This window comes from Mobula birostris, chromosome 5, assembly GCF_030028105.1.
Source record: "Mobula birostris isolate sMobBir1 chromosome 5, sMobBir1.hap1, whole genome shotgun sequence".
Taxonomy (NCBI): Eukaryota; Metazoa; Chordata; class Chondrichthyes; order Myliobatiformes; family Myliobatidae; genus Mobula; species Mobula birostris.
In genome coordinates, this window is record NC_092374.1 from 32,622,177 (window position 1) to 32,639,904 (window position 17,728).

General features: G+C 41.1%; 1 protein-coding gene across 1 annotated transcript; it reads left to right on the forward strand.

The window, feature by feature from the left end:
* Nucleotides 1-1,643: 1,643 nt before the first annotated feature.
* Nucleotides 1,644-16,178, forward strand: LOC140197219 (uncharacterized). Its single transcript, XM_072257142.1, has 6 exons — nt 1,644-2,470; nt 2,657-2,808; nt 5,196-5,364; nt 6,109-6,183; nt 7,419-7,554; nt 15,616-16,178. The coding sequence occupies exons 1-6, from the start codon at nt 2,410-2,412 to the stop codon at nt 15,881-15,883; spliced, it is 861 nt and encodes a 286-aa protein (XP_072113243.1). The 5' UTR covers nt 1,644-2,409; the 3' UTR covers nt 15,884-16,178.
* The last annotated feature ends 1,550 nt before the right edge of the window (nt 16,179-17,728 follow it).

A 17,728-nucleotide genomic window follows, 5' to 3' on the forward strand; every position in this document is an offset into this window, starting at 1 on the left:
GCACGCCGCTTAATGCACCTGGATGGTTTGGAAGACAGGCCGCCGTCAGCATTAATGAACGAGATGCTGGCCCTGGCTGAAGGACACAAACCCTGCCTCATGTTTCAGCAGGCGTTCCTAGAGCAACTGCCCGAGGACATAAGCCTGCTGCTGTCCGACGCAGATTTCAGCAACCAGGAAAGAGAGAGTGGCATCCGTCGCACAGATCACCAAGCCGCGTGCCCAACGACAGACCAGACCAGGCCCGGCAGCAGAGCCTACAAAACCCGGCGACGGGAGTGAGGAGCCCAACGAACAATGGTGTTTCTACCACCAGCGTGGGGCACAGAGGTCCGCCGCTGCAGACCACCCTGCAAATTCCCGGGAAACGCCAGGGCCAGCCACTGCTGATGGCTACAGCGGCTGGCCATCAGGACAGCCTCCTGTACGTCTGGGACAGGCAGTCGGGACGCCGCTTTTTGGTCGACACCGGAGCGGAGATCAGCGTCTTACCTCCAACGAGTTACGACACCCGCAACAGAGAACTGGGACCCACCCTGAGGGCCGCTAATGGCAGCACAATACGGACCTATGGCACTCGCACGGTGCGGCTACAGTTCAGCTCCAGCCGGTTCACGTGGGACTTCACACTGGCCGCCGTGGCCCAACCACTGCTGAGGGCAGATTTTCTACGAGCCCACAGCCTGCTGGTCGACCTGCAAGGGAAGCGATTAGTCCACGCCAAGACTTTTCAAACGTTCTCCCTGGGTGAAGCACAGTTGCCAGCCCCACACCTGGACTCCATCACGCTGTCCGACGATGAATTCACCAGGGTCCTGGCGGATTTCCCATCAGTACTGACACCGCAGTTCACGGCAGCCATGCCCAGACACGGAGTACAGCACCACATCCCCACCCAAGGACCACCCCTCCACGCCCGTGCTCGAAGGCTTCCCCCGGACAAGCTCCGACTGGCGAAGGAGGAGTTCAAGAAGATGGAGGAATTAGGGATCATACGACGGTCCGACAGCCCATGGGCCTCCCCCCTTCACATGGTGCCCAAGGCAACGGGGGGCTGGAGACCATGCGGTGACTACCGCAGACTGAACGAGGCTACAACGCCAGACCGCTACCCTGTGCCGCACATTCAAGACTTCGCAGCAAACCTACATGGCGCAAGGATCTTTTCCAAGGTAGACCTCGTCCGGGGATACCATCAAATCCCTGTACCTCCGGACAACATCCCCAAAACAGCACTTATCACTCCATTCAGACTTTTCGAATTAAACGGTGGTAAAAATTCACCATATCCACTTCACAGCACGGACAGAGCCCGACCTGCGTACCCAAAGACCTGCAGAACCGTAAGTTTCTTTTTGTACGACGGGGCGGACACCGGGCACCGCTACAGCGGCCCTACGAGGGGCCGTTTAAGGTGACCAGGAACAACGGGTTCACGTTCGTGCTGGACATTGGGGGGAGAGAGGAGGTATTCATGGTGGACCGACTCAAACCGGCCCATGTGGACTTGGCACAGCCGGTCCAGGCGCAGGGGCAGACCTCCCAAACAGAGGCCGATCCAGACTGTGGACATTGGGGGAGGTATCGCCGGTTCTGGCGGGGGGGGGGGGTTATGTGGCGACCCACTTTCTGGCGCACACGAACCGGCTCACAACAGCGCACGCAGGCAGAGGGCCGGCCCCGAAAAGGGAGCCAGGCCATCTTCACCAGCAGGGGGAAAATCCCGTGCGCAGAAAGGGTCTGGGAATATACATTCCCCACAGCAGTCCCGCCCCAGGGAGGGCGGGAACGGGAAGGCTTTAAAACGGGCCGCGAAGTTTGAATAAATCTCTTTCATCGCAACTCTAACTCACCGACTTCGTGTGGTTATTCTAGCGCTGTGTGTAACACATCGCTACACTTGTTTATTTATTATTTGAGTTCTCTATCTAGTTTTAGGACTTGCGTGAGATCACAGTGGGTCATATTTATGCGAAAATCGAATTCTGCACCGTTCGCAAACTGTCAGACGAACTGGTAGAGGCAGCTACAATTACACCATTTGAAAGGCATTCGGACGGATTCCGGGATAAGAAGAGTTTTGATAGATGTGGGCCAAATGCTCGCTTCAGAAAGCGGCTTGGGCGAGTTGGGCCGGAGCGCCTGATTCCATCCTGGATCACTGTTTTACGCTTGTGCTAGGCAACTCCCAATTAAATCCCAACGCTACTTAGCAACCTAATGAAACACATGCCGAAATTTGAGCTTACCTTTGATAAATGTTGGAAATCCGGTTCACTTGATTGAAACGTTTGTAAATTGCGTTTCCTCGGATGGACTTCCAGACCTTTAGATTTAGGATTAAACACGGCTGAGGACATGGTATCAGGACTTCACTAAACGCCAAGTATCGACAGTAATCTGCAAGCGATGTCTCGACCGTTCGGCAATCGGAAGAAGAAGGTGACATTTGGGGAGCAACTAACTTACCGTGAGTTACTACACATCTAATGCTGGCGTGGATACAGGTGATGGGACTGTTTGTTTCCCAGTGCACTTTTCTTTTAACTCTAGTAGCGCGCTGAATTTTCTTTTAAGATCTGATGGCAATGACAAAATTCGTACCCCCTCCCCCCACCCAATTGCAGTATTTTACAATCCTCAAATCCATCAACAGGTCAGACCACGGCAGAAAGCGCTCATCGCCATCGCAGTGTGATTCGGTCTCACTTCGTTTTCCTTCTCAAAGAGCTGAAGTTATCTTCTCCCTTTTACCGGGCTTTGAAGGAGAAGGATGTCTTAACCACCGAGCAAGTGGGACAGATTGAGGTAAGGTTGTATTGCATTTTATTTGTTCCGTTGAACTTTGCATCCTTTGAGTCGCGAACAGTTCTCGGCCAATAGACAAGCAGACGCCGCTCTACAGATTATCCTCAATTTCCTGTACAGGTGTACATCCTCATTGACTCTGCAGGGAACCCCAGGTCCTAGCAAATGCACCCCCTTGTTTTACATCTGTTATTCTCTGTAGCTTAACAATATTTCCTGCTTGCAAATAATTTTCATGACCTCGTTGCTTTGTTTTTATTTTACACTGTATTTTGTGACAAATAATCGTTCAGTTAAAAAAATGTTGCAAGTACAGTACTGAGCTCGGTTATTTTACAGCAACGATTACCGGGGCGATAGTAAAGTAAGAACGGGTTGGATTCTGATGTGAGCTCTAGCTCTATAACAGCCCGCAATCATAAGTTATTCTGGGTACATTGAAATAAGGAAACTCATCTCCTTGAACTGGCAGCTTTTCGGAATCTTCTACAAATAAGATCCATCACCGATAATGCATAATTAGTTTATGAAATCTTCTCCCCATTCCTAATAGAACATCATTAAAAAAAAATGAACTCTATTGTATTGGAAACAGAAAGTGCTGAAAATAGACATAATTTGTAGCCAGTTAATGTTTGAAACCTAACTGAACGGATATGACTCAGAGGTAATATTATTTTCTAACCCCTTTACATATGGTGGCGGTCCCTGACATATTTCGGGGAAAATATCAATGTTATTTGAAGTTATAACCCTCTCACTAGATAAGTACATGAATAAGACCTCAACCAATATCAGAAAGGAGAACTTTTTTTTACACAAATTCTCACACTAGTGACAGGTGCTATCATTTTAGCAACCTTAGATGTCCAGTTAGAAACTGTGGACTGAATATTATGAAGTTAGTTTGGGAGGATAAATGTTTCTCCAGAATGGCAACAAATGGGCACAATAGTACAGGATTTTTTATTTTTAGGGGGATATGGGCATCACTGGAAGAACCAGCATTTATTGCCCTGGAGAAGGTGGTGCTGAGCTGCTGCCTCGAAGCACTGCAGTCCTTCGGGTGAAAATGCTCCCATAGTGCTGATGGACAGGTGTCCAAGATTCATACCCTATAATGATGAAGGATCAATAACATTTCAAAATCAGGGTGGTGTGAGGCTTGGAGGGGAATCTGCAGGTGGCGGTTTTAACTTCTGCCTGGTTGTCTTAATAGTAGAGATCATGGATTGGGAGTTGCTACTGGGGGAGCACATGCTGTAGATATTAATGCCTCAGTTGTGGAAATGAACATCTAGGTGGTGAACGGGGTGCCAATTGAGGAAGTTGCTCTGTCCTGGGTGACATCAAGTGACTGGGATTTTGTTGGAGCCACAATTATCTGGCTAAGTGGAGAGTATGTAATCATTCTCATAATTGTGCCTTAAGGAGTGTGGGAAGGCTTTGTGGTGTTAGGAGGTGAGTCAGTCACCTCAGGATATTCAGTCTCCGACCCACTCTTGTAGCTGCTGTTGTAAGTGTCTGTTTAGTTGAACTTCAGGATCTGTTGCTGGGGCAATTATAATGACACTGAATTGAAAGGGAATAGGTTGTGACTCTCTTTTTGGAGATGGTCATTGCTCAACCCTACCTTAAAGTTCATTCAGTCCTGTTGTAGGCAGGGAGGCTTTGTCTACTGAGGAATTGGCAATGGAAATGAATGTGGTACAATCCTCAGGAATTATCATACTTATGTCACACTATAGCCCTAATAATGGAAGGAAGATAATTGATTAACTAGTTGAATATACTCTTGAATGGTTCTGGGACTGAGGTGGATGATTTCCCAAAGCCATTTTCATTTGTGTGACGCATGGTCTAACCATTACAACATATTTTGCCCTGTAGCCCATTGACTTCAGCATTAACAAGCTCCTCGATGCAAATGCTGCTTTGATTGTGCAGGGCAGTTACTCTCTTCTGTAGAATTTAGTTCGCAAGTTCATGTTGGAACCAATGCTATGGTAAGATCTGGAGCGAGATGAACTGGGTGAAACATGACTTGGATATCAGTAATTAGGTTTTTCATGCTGCTAGATTCTAAAGCTATAATTTGTACCCTAAAGCTTCTCTTAATTGGGAATGAGATGCCAATTTTTCAGGTCTTCATAGCTTTGGAGCTTTTTTGCTCCTCTGAGATCATTGATTTGCAATTATGAAGCAGCAAAATTCAAGTGATTAGCTGCAAGAAAAGACTTGGGACAGACAACTGTTGTCATTCATTCTGTATTTCCTTACATCAGAAGTTATTGTGTAATGTACAACTGGAAATATAATAAACATGGCTTTAAAGTAAAACTTAAGAAGTCAAACAAATTAAAACTGTTAATTGGTGCTCTGTGCAGTTAGAGAGCTTGCCAGAACTGAAGGTGGCCAAACTTCTCGAGATTGTTAGAAATGCTGATAGCCACGTGTTCAAGTCATTTTGTGGTGTTCTTGGTGAGATGGGATACTGGTACCTAGCGCAGACTCTTCGAACAGCCACTGAAGAAAAAGAATGGACGTCTTCTACAGGTAAAGGACAAAATGAAGTGAAATGGATTCTTCAAATTTTGGTGTGACTAAAATTCAAAAATATTTTGTCCTAATAATCTTTTAAGTCTTATTGCTTTCCTAAACAGAATATGCCTTGCACCAGTGAATTTTAACTTACAATTATTTTGGGTATGTTTTATTTTGGGTATGTTTTATTTTTATAAATCCTTTTTACTGTTTTTCAGAATAAGATCAACAATATAACTAACTGTAAAAATTCTTCTTTCTACCCACTGCACCACTTAATCTGTTTTTGTTATTTTGGATAAGTTTTTCAATGCCAGTGGATAATTAAAATCAAGTTGTCAAGATTCAACACACCCACATAGTTAAAGTTAAGATTTTTTAAATACTTAAAATCACACACTCTTCATGTCTTTCTAAATAAAGTTCAAGGAGTTAGCCTACTTTTGAACAACTAAAATATTACACCTAACTCCTTTCTTATGTGCCTGTACTCTCAACATTTTTTGTTTTCATTTTGTACAGGAAGTTAATTGAAGTTTACAAACCATTAGCACCTCCACAATTGTTTCTGTAAATATAAAATGGCAGACTTGCACAAAATGGCAGACTTCCACTAGCTTCAGACTTTGAGTTAAGCAGCTCCTCTGCTTGCCTGAACTTCTCTCCTTGTTTTGCTCTGTTTTTAAGTTTTTTTAAATTTGTAAGCTACATCACCTATCCAACAGTCTATTAATTTTTTGTCTGTGTGGAATCAAGGTGGCTCCAGGTCAACACAGCCAACACTGGGAGACTGGAAATCAGCGAAGCTCCATCATCCAATCCTTGAGCCAGGTAGGTTATCCAAAGCTTTAGAAAATTATATTGTTGGACTCAACAGTGAACCTTGAGACTGTAAGTCTCGTGGGAGTAGGATCTGCCTGAAGGTGAGGTTGGAACTACTTTTCCTTAAGTGTTGGGTTAGGGTCAGTGAGACAAACTCCTGAGAGATTAGTTCTGCCCGAGTGACAGCTGGCTATATTACATCATAGGTAGTGTCCAACAGTCTCATCTTAGAATGGAGGAAGGTGCTATGTTTTAGACTAAAAAGCTATTATTACAATTCTCATGAAGGGGACATGGCATATAACCTTGAAAGAATACTAACTAGAATGTTAAACCTGATCTTTTCCATTTTATACCAGGAAAAAGTAATCAATACATTAGGAATAGAAATTATATTGGTCAGCAATGTAAATAGTGAGATTGCATCTGTAGTGGTTTAAACAATCAGAAGAGTAAAAAATAATATGCTTTTACATTTAATGTCTGATTTTTAAATAGGCCTATATACAAGGACACCCCAAGTTATGAATGACCTGACTTACAGAAATACAAATTCTGCAAATTCTCATAGATTTTTCAAGCTAGTAATAATAATGATAAAATATTCTACCTTAATTCATCAATGACAGGATATGGTATATATTCCATTTGTTTAACTGAGTAGTATAGCAAGTGTAATTAATAACAATATGGGTTCCCATGGAAAACTAATCTTCCTAATTTACAGAAAAATGGCTTGTGGACAATTCTCGGGAATGAAACCCATATGTGTTCTGGGGACTGTATTGGATTTGTGCCTACGTTTCTAGATTTGAAATTTCTATGTTATAAAATTATAAACTTCTGATGCTCCTTTTGTATGATAATTAACAACGAAATAAATCAGAATCTGAAGCATATAATTTTATGAAAGTTTATGATACAATGGGGGGATGTTTGGCCCTAGCCCTATCAGGCAATGGCATCAATTTCACTCCTACTTATAATTCTCTGTAATCGACTCTTTGTCCAACAATTCCCATTCAGTTCTCCTGCTACCACCTGCATGAGGGATAATGTATAGAAGTTAACTAACTTATCAGTCTGCTTGTGGGATGTGGGAGGAGACGAGGGAGAAATCCAGGCAGCTATAGGGAGAATGCTGAGGGGAAAAATGTTAACTGATTTTATTTACACTATTTCTCCACAACTATTTGCACATGAGTTTGCTGACTTTGTATTAAATACTTCATTTTACCTTGTAGGATGTATGTCTATATACCATAAGCAGCACCTGAAAGAAAACTTTCTGCTTTCCAAAGAAGCCAATAAAAATCTAAAAGAAGACAACCTGGAGTTGGGTCAAAAGGTGGGACTTATGAGGGAAGAATATTTACAAAGGTAAATCAAAAATAAGTTATTTTCAAAATATCAAAGTAAAGGACTTAACAATAGGATACACAAGTGATAGGACTAATGATGGGGCAGTTGGTATACAAGAAATGTAGTGAGATTGTGAGGAAGAACAGGCAGTTGATAGGGAAAAGTTGCAGTTAGTGGGATGAGTTGAAGTGTAACATGGCACAAACTCAAAGGGTGAGAATACAGGACTACAAATGTTATATCTGAATGCACGCCATATACACAATAGGATAGATTATCTTGCAGCACAGTTAGAGATTTGCAGGTATGATATTGTGGGCATCAATGAGACATGGCTAAAAAATCATAGTTAGGCATTTAACATCCAAGGACACACCTTGTATTGAACAGACAGGCAGGTAGGCGGGACGTGGGTGTGGCTCTGTTGGTAATAACAAGTAAATCAAATCCTTAGAAAGAGGTGACATAGGATCGGAAGATTCCAACCTTGCAGGTAGAGTTAAGAAACTGCAAGGGTAAAACAACTCTAATGGGAATTGTATACAGAACCCCAAACAGTAGCCAGAATGAAGGATATAAATTTCAACATGAAATAGAAAAGGCATGTAATAAGGGCAATGTTATGACTGTCATGGGGGATTTCAATATGCAGGTAGATAAGGAAAATTAGGTTGGTGCTGGATACCAAAAGAAGGAATTTGTATAATTCCTACAAGATTTTTTTTTTTTTTTTTAACTGCTTGTGTTTGACCCCACTAGGGGAATGGCAATTCTGGATTGGGTATTGTGTAATGAACCAGATTTGATTAGGGAGTTTAAGGTAAAGGGACTCTTAGGAGACAGTGATAATAATATGATAGAATTGACCCCGCAGTTTGAGAGGGAGAAGATAAAGTCAGATATATTGATATTACAGTGAAGTCAAGGGCTTTAGAGGCATGAGAGAGGATACAGTATAGCCAAACTGATTGGCAGGAATGATAGCTGAACAGCAATGACTGGAGTTTCTGGGGGTAATTCAGAAAGCACAGATAGATACTATATGTCCCAAGGATGAAGTATTCTAAAGGGGCAATGAGGCAACTGTGGCTAACAAGGAAAGTCAAAGACAACATAAAAGGAAAAGAGGGCATATAATATAGCAAAAACTAGTGGGAAGTTAGAGGATTGGGAAGCTTTAAAATCCAACAGAAAGCAACCAAAAGACTATAAGGAGAGAAAAAGTAAAATATGAAGGTAAATGGCCAAAAAACACTAAAGAGGATAACTAAAGTTTTTTCAGATAGACTGTATACGTAAAAGAAACATGAACGGATATTAAACTGCTGGAAAATGATGCTGGAGTTGTAGTAATAGTGGACAAAGAAATGGCAGACTGACTTAATAAATATTTTGTGTCAGTCTTCACTGTGGAAGACACTAGCAGAATGCCAGAAATTCTAGAGAGTCAGGAGGCAAAAGTGACTGTAATTGCTATTACTAAGGAGAAGGTACTTGGGAATCTGAAAGGTCTGAAGGTAGGTAAGTCACATGGACCAGATGGACTACACTCCAGATTTCTGAAGGGGGTAACTGAAGAGATTGTGGAGGCATTAGTAATGATCTTTCAAGAATCACTAGGTTCTGGTATGGTTCTGGAGGACTGGAAATTTGCAAATGTCACTCCATTCTTTAAGAAGGGAGGGTGGAAAAAAGAAAACTATAGGCCAGTTGGCCTGACCTCAGTGGTTGGGAAGATGTTGGAATCCAGTATTAAGGATGAGGTTTCAGGATACTTGGAGGCACATGATAAAATGGGTGAAATACAGTATGATTTCCTTAAGGAAAAATCTTGCCTGACAAATCTGTTGGAATTCTTTGAGGAAATAACAGGCGGGATAGACAAAGAAGAGTCAGTGGATATTGTTTACTTGGATCTTCAGAAGGCTTTTGACAGGATGCTGCACGGGAGACTGCTTAACAAGATAAGAACCTATGGTGGTACAGGGAAGATACTATCATGGACAGAAGATTGGCTGACTGGCAGGAGGCAAGGAGTTGGAACAAAGGAGGCCTGTTCTGGTTGACTGCTGAGGACAAGTGATATTCTGCAGGGGTCGGTATTGGAACCACTTTTCGTTTTGTGCTGTATGTCAACGACTTGGATCTTGGAATTGATGGCTTTGTGGCCATGTTTGCAGATGACACAAAGATCTGTGGAAGGGCAGGTAGCTTTGAGGAAGCAGGGAGTCTGCAGAAGGACTTGGACATATTGGGAGAATAGGCTAGGAAGTAGCAGATGGAATATAGTGCAGAAAAATGTATAGCCATGCACTTTGGTAGAAGGAATAAAGGTATAGAGTATTTTCTAAATGGGGAAAAAATTCAAAACACAGATGCAAAGGAGTGGGAGTCCTTTTGCAGGATTCCCTAAAAGATAACTTGCAGGTTGAACCAGTAGTAAGGAAGAAAAATGCAATGTTAGCATTCATTTCGAGAGGTCTAGAATACAAGAGTAAGGATGTGATGCTGAGGCTTTATAATGCTTGGTCAGACTGCACTTGGAGTATTGTAAGCAGCTTTGGGCCCTTTATTTAAGAAAAGATGTGTTGCCGTTGGGTCCAGGGGAGAGTGATTCTGAAAATGGAAGGGTTAAGACTGAGGAGCATTTGATGACTCTGGACCTGTACTCAGTGGAGTTTAGAAGAATGAGAGGGGTCCCATTGAAGCCTATTAAATATTGAAAGGCCTATACAGTGGATGTGGAGAGCATGTTTCCTATAGTGGGTGAGTATAGGACCAGAAGGCACAGTCTCAATAGAGGGTCATCCATTTTGAACAGAGATGAGAAGGAATTTCTTTAGCCAGTGGCTGGTGAATCTGTGGAATTAATTGCTCCAGACAATTGTGGAGGCCAAGGCAATGAGTATATTTAAAGCAGAGGTTGAAAGGCTCTTGGTTAGTTGAGGTGTCAAAGGCAGGAGAATGGGGTTGAGAAGGGTGATAAATCAGCATGATGGAATGGCAGAGCAGACCCAATGGTCAGATTAGTGTAATTCTGCTCCTATATCTAATGGTCTAAGTTTAACGACACGAGCTAGAAGGTACAAGCAGATAGAGTAACACACACACACACACACACACACACACACACACACACACACACACACACACACACACACACACACACACACACACAATGCTGGGGGAACTCAGCAGGTCAGGCAGCATCTATGGAGAGGAATAATGATTCACCGCTTGAATGGATGCTACCTGAAATCCTCCAGATTTTCACTACAGTATCTGCAGATTCTTTTATATTTATGAAGCAGATGGAGTAAATGTGGGAAAATAAGGCAATTCAAAGTGATAATGAAAACAGAAGAAATATTTTAAAGATAAAGCTAGTAAAAGGCTGTGGTGGAGAGGATCTTGTCATGCTGGTCATGAGACAGGAAGTAAATATGTTGCTATCTCATGCAACTAGGAAGGCAAATTGTATGTTAATCTTCATTGTAGGTAGAATAGGAACACTAATGTACAGTAATCTTGCTGAGATTGTACATTCTCTAAGATCTCTTTGGAAGAACTGCATGTAATTTTTATTACTGCATTCAAAGAAAGATTTACACGCCTTGAAAACAGTGCAGCTTCAGTTAATCAGACCCAAGATGGAGCTACCTAATGAAGAAAGATTCAAGTTGACCCGCACTCACTGAAGAAAGTCACTGACATTGTGAATGGCAGACCAGTCTGTAAACACCATTTTACTGACTCCTATTTCTGTTTCTTGGGTCCTTAGAAATGCACCATGCTATACTGCATTTCCACATTCAATGTTATTCTTCCCAGTTTCCAACAATGGTGAATTTGTATTGCAGTGCTAAATGCAGCAGCAAATTGAAAATGGAAGACCATAATCCAGATATACAGTACTTCCCAGTTTTGGAGCAACAGCAAGAGATTTACAAACATTAGTCGTAATTATAAGAGCATAGAAATAGGTCATTTGGCCTAACATGGGCATGCCACTATTTATGCCTTGTAATTTTATATATTTCTATTAGGTCATCCCCGGTCTCCTTCACTGAAGGGAGAACAAGACCAGCCGATCTAAAATTCTCCATGACTGAGCCCTCCAGTTCTGCTGAACCTCTTCTGCACTCTTTCTAGTTTGTCAAATCTTTTCTACGGTGCGGCGATCAGAACTGCGCACAATACACCAAGTGCAGCCTAACCAGTGTTTTGTAGAAATGCAATGTAGTTTCATAACCCTTGTGTTCTTTGCCCTATCCTGCGAAGGCAGGCATGTCTTATGCCTTCATTGACCTCTCGACCATTATTGCCACTGTCAGGGAAATGTGGACTTGGACCTGCAGGTCTTTCATCAAATGGTAGCATACTACCATTTATTGTATGTGTCCCATCATAATTTGACTATTTAATATGCATTACCTCATGCTTGATGGGATTAAATGCCATCTGTCAATACTCTATAAACTTTTCATCAGATCTGTATGCTGCTACAGCCTTAGACTACCTTCCTCACTCTCCCTAACACCACTTAGATCGCTGTATGCCAGGACAAATAGGTGCAAGAACAGTTTCTTTCCGTGTGCCATCAGTCTTATGAACACTTGAATTTTAGTCTATTATAAACCAAGTCCACCTGTACATACACAGGTATACCTCATTGTATATAGTTCACGATTATTTGCACTATTGTTTTGTTTGCTTTTTGATTCTGTACAGCGAGAGCTCAGGGAAACCGGCATCAAATTCCCTGTATGTGTCCACATACTTGGCGATAATAAAGGATTCTGATTCTAATGTCAATTTAAAATTGTTCCCTATGAAGCCCAGGATGTCGTGCATCTGTTTTGTTTAATTAGGCAATGTGTCTATGATGAAGGGTCCACCTAATAAATTCTTAAAATTGGATTGCAATTCTGTGTTTTTCAGAGGTCCTACTTTCTATGGTTTCATGATGTTCTGGTTAATTCAGGTGTTTTCCTAACTGATCCAACGTGTAGCCCTGGGAAATGTCTCTGCCAACCATGCTGCAAAATTAAACCAATTCACACATGGCCTATATCCCTCCATTCTCTGCCTGTCTAAATATCCCTTAGACATTGCTATCATATCTGCTTCCCTCACTTCCCTTGGCAGTGCATTCTGGACACTAATCACCCAGTGTTTAGAAATAAATCTTGCCTTGCAAGTCTTTAAACATTTCCCCCTCTCACCTGGCTGGAGTTCTGTGACCATTCAGCCCATTGACTCTGCAGTGCCATTCTATTATGGCTAATTTATTATCTCTCTCAGTCCTATTCTCCTACCTTCTCTCCATAACCTTCGATGCCCTTGCTAATCAAGAAACTACCAACTTTTGCCATAATGACTTGGCTGTCATAGCTGTCTATGGCAATGAATTCCACAGATTCACTACGTTCTGGCTAAAGAAGCTCCTTCTTATCTCTGTGCTAAAGGGAAATCTTTGTATCCTGAGGCTGAGTCCCCTGATTCTAGAGCACCCCCTCCCCCCCCCCGCCCCCCACTATTGGAAACATTCTCTCACTGTCCTCTCTATGAGGTCTTTCAATAAGAACCCCCTTATTCTTCTAAATTCCAGTGAATACAGGCCTAGAGCCATCAAACGATCTTCATACAATTGATGCTGGGACCTCTGCATGTGATATATACAGCATCTGACTTGATTGAAAATGTAGATCAGTGGGTTAGTAACTTTAAAACAAAGATTGCTGGAGTTGTAGACAGTGTAGAAGGCTGTCAAAGGGTACTGCAGAATATGGGCAGAGAAATGGCAGATATAGTTTAATCTGAGCAAGTGTGAGGTGTTGCACTTTGGGAGGTGTAGTTAACAATAGTACCCTTAGCAACTTTGTACAGGGGGATCTTGGAGTTCCAGTCCATAACTCGCTGAATGTGGCCACGTAGGTAGATGGGATGGTAAAAAAGACATATGGCCTGCTTTCTTTGCCACTTTCATTGGTCAAAACTTTGAGTATGATTCAGGAAGTCGTGTTGCAGCTACAAATGTATATAAAGCTTTGGTAAGGCCCACTTGTAGTATTGTGTGCAATTCTGGTCGCCCCATGCAGGAAGGATATTGGATGGTTTGGAAAAGTGGTGGTGTGGGGGGGGGGGGGGGGGGAAGGTTTATCAGGATGCTACCTGGATTAAAAGGTATGAGCTACACGGACAGGTTGGACAAACTTTGGTTGTTTTCTCTGGAGTGTTGGAGACTGAAGGGAGTGTATGAAATTCTAAGGGGCATGGATAGGGTAGATAGTAGAATCTGTTTCCCACAGTAAACATGTAACAGGATATGTATTTAAGGTGAGAAGTTTAAAGGAGATGTGCAGGCAAGTATATGTATTTAAGGTGAGAAGTTTAAAGGAGATGTGCGGGCAAGTTTATTACACAGAATAGTAAGTGCCTGGAATGGGCTGCCAGGGCTAGTGATGACAGCAGATACGATAGCAGCATTGAAGAGGCTGTTAGAAGCATGAATAGGCAGAAAATGGAGAGATTAGTATCCTGTACATGGCAGAAGAGGCATTGTGTTTGGTGCAGACATTGTGGGCCTGATTCAGTATTGTACTAACCTATGTTCTATACTTCAAGTTCTCTTGTTCTGGCAACATCTTTGTGGATTATTTCTGCACCCTAACTTAACTATATCATTCCTATATTGTAATCAGGACTGCATACAATTTTCCAAGTGCAGTCCCACAAGTCTTTTACAGCTGGAATATGGTTCCATTATGATGACATTGAGTGTGAAGTTGTTATGGCACCACTCACCAGGTGTTCTGTTTCACTCCTGTACACTGGCTCATCATCATTGTATTCAATGGAGGCAGATGTCATCTTTTCCAACTTGTCTGTCTATGTCACCATTTTAAGGGAACTATGCACCTGTACTGTTAAATCTTTCTGTTGAAAAACATTCTCAGTCTGTCATTCACTGCATATCCTGACATCCTGACGACATACCAAAACAAATCACTTCACACTTGTCTGAGTTAAACTCCACCTGCCACTCCTTTGCCTACTTTCCTACTTGATCGAAATCCTGTTGTAACCATAGACAATTTCCTTACTGTCCAATATGCCACCAGTTTTGGATATCCTCTACAAACTTATTAATCAGGCCACCTACTCATCCAACTCATTAATGTATGTAACAAATCACAGTGACCTAGCATCAATTGCTGAAGTACAACTCTGAACAATCAACAGATGGCTCTCCACCATCTTCTGACTCTTTCCACCAAGCCAATTTTGTATCCAGTTAGCTAGCTCACCCAGTAATCTCACCTTTTGGAACAGTCTACCACGTCTGTCCTTCTCAAAAGCCTTACTACATTCCATATAGACAATGTCTACCATCCTGCCTTAGTCAATCCTCAAGGTTACTGACCTCTTTCAAAAAAAAAACATTTCTGAGACACAATTTCCCACAAACAAAATCATGCTGTTTATTCCTAATCACCATGGCAGAGTAGTGGTTACCACAACAGTTTACAGTACTAGCAATCCGGCTTCAATTCCTGCCGCTGGCTGCAAAGAGTTTTATGTTCTCTCCATGACTGTGTGGGTCTCCTCCAGGTGCTCTGGTTTTCTCCCACAGTCCAAAGGCATACTGGTTGGATATTAATTGGTCATTGTACATTACCCTGTGATTAGACTAGTTACATTGGGGGTTATCCATGCTGTATCTCAATCACTAAATAAATAATCAGTCCTCCAAATGCTGTTTCTCAAAATCACCTTCAGTGACATTGGGGTCAACTTTCCTCACACCATTGATTCTGGTGTTATCTGCCTAATCACTAATCAGGCCACTTACTATCTAATTCCTTTTTGAAGGTCTTATTTCTTCTATCATTAATCTAGGCACATGAAATGAACTCTCAAATGAAGAAACTTTAAATAGGGAAGAAAGAATTAATAATATTGATATTGGTCTAACATTCTTCCCCTTCAATTACTTTTCTCTTTCACAATTAGCATGTTTAATACTGCATTTATATAATTATGTCAAGGCTATTTTTTTGTGACTATATTTAACAGATTGCAAGTACTTGAAGAAGAATTAGCTTCAGTGACTCGTGAAAGGGATATGAGTGTGAAGGAACGTAATATCACAATCCTGGAAATTCAAGAACTGCAAAATCTCAACCATGAACTTCAGGAGCTAATAATAAAGCTTGAAAATTCTAAGATTAATGCTGTACGTAAGTATCCTAAATATGGTGTTGAGATGGTCCCTGTACCGCCATTGACTGATGGGCAAATAAGTCTGCTTACCTTCAATCAACATGGACAAATAATTGATTAATATAATGTAATTGCATTGAATACTTTACTGTTGCACTGTTGCCTGAGCCTGTGACACTAAATGAAGTACCAGTCAGCATGTTTAGAAGGAACATCTAACTGAAAAATAAACTGCTGCGTAAATCCTTAGAATTAATAACTACTTTTCATTCAAGTTGTGTGCTGTGGCCTGATTGTTTCACTTTGTGTTTGTACATCCAGAATTCTCATACAACCAAGGAAGATTAGACTGTTTTTATGAAAATTAGCTGATATAGTGTATTTTATTATACAAAATAAATCAAAAGATATTTTCAATTTAGCAACATTGTTACATAAGAGCAGTAAAATTGTAGCAGCAACATCTTTAAAGATTTGGCACTTCACGTGAAGAGTACAGCCATTGAGCTCTTCATTTTACATTTAGAACTGCAATGTAAAACATAATTCTTTAAAAGGACAAGGAAATGACATAAATGGGTAATTTATTTGAATTCTCGTCACATGCCGGTGATAATAAATCTGATTCTGATACTAGTGTGCAAATATGAATATATTAGTCGAGTTCTTAGAACATTGTTCATGCAACTGGCATTTTCACATTCTCCAAGACTGGGACTATACTGCATTAAATGGATGAACATACTGTTTATTGCAGTACCCCTCTCTCTCTCTCTCCACCCCTCCCAACCTTCAAGGATCATCATTAAATAGTCAAAATGCATCAGTTATTTTTATAAAAGTCATTAGTATTATAAAAACAGAAAATGCCTAAACTATTCAATGGATCAGACAGCATCTGCTTCAAGTTAAGGCTTTTTAAAAAAAAAAATTTCCAGTTCTTATGAAAATTCAAATGTATTAAGTTTCAGGGGTAGTGTTTCATGACCTGAAATGTAATTTTTGCTGCCCGCAAAAAATGTGTTGCTTGCCTTACTGTATTTGCAGCAACTTTTATTTTCCTTCAGATTTCCAACAACTGCAGCTTTTGGTTAACAATGACCATTCCTACCTCTATTTGGCTTTGAAAGTCATGAAGCTATTCTTATCCCATTTATTAGATAGAGGTTTAATATATTTACTTCATTTTATAGTTCCCTTTGTTTTCATTACCTTTTTAAATATGAAAATAAGTATAGTCCACCTTCACTAATCCGACTACCTGTAATCTTGTTCCTTCAATAATCCGGCACTGCTTATGCTTAATGTGATCCTTCTGTAATTCAGCATTTTCACTAATCTGGCACTCCTCAGGTCCCAATGGTGCCGGATTAGTGAAGGTTGACCTGTACTAGTTCAGTTTATCTAACTTCCATAGATTCTGTCCCTACTCTTGCAGATGCTCAAGAGGCCTCCTGGCTGCCTTCAGTAAAATAACAATTCCATAATGCATTAACTTTTGCATTTAGAACCTATCTTCTCAGTGAGCTTTTTGCATTATAATTGATATCAAATGACTGCCAAGAGTTGATTTATTATTCTGCCAGTCTCATACTGGCTACCTACTTTCAATAATTATATATGGAGGGATTGGATTGTACTTATTAACAAAGTAAAGGAACAATCATAGTTTTTGTCTGACAACTTTCCATTAATATAAGTATAGGACATTTTTAAATTCTCAGTGTTGCCATTCAAGGTATATATTAATGTACCTCATTTCTGGATACAGTAAAATGTAAATGAAGTTAGTAACCTTGATCTGGCAGTAATTTCAATTTATTACTAACAATCCTATCAACAGAACAAAAACAAGTGAAAATTTAATGTGGTTAGTTCATTATAAAATGCAACAACTTTCAATAGTGGAGATGCTGGAATTGAGAGAAGCCAAATTACCAGAAGTGCAATGTTTCAACAATAAATG

Excerpts from the sequence above, each read along its gene's own strand:
- LOC140197219 (XM_072257142.1), top strand. The coding sequence starts at position 2,410 with ATGTCTCGACCGTTCGGCAATCGGAAGAAGAAGGTGACATTTGGGGAG. Across the intron at positions 2,471-2,656 it reads TGGGGAGCAACTAACTTACC|GTCAGACCACGGCAGAAAGC; the intron begins GTGAGTTACTAC and ends ATCCATCAACAG. Across the intron at positions 6,184-7,418 it reads TCATCCAATCCTTGAGCCAG|GATGTATGTCTATATACCAT; the intron begins GTAGGTTATCCA and ends TTTACCTTGTAG.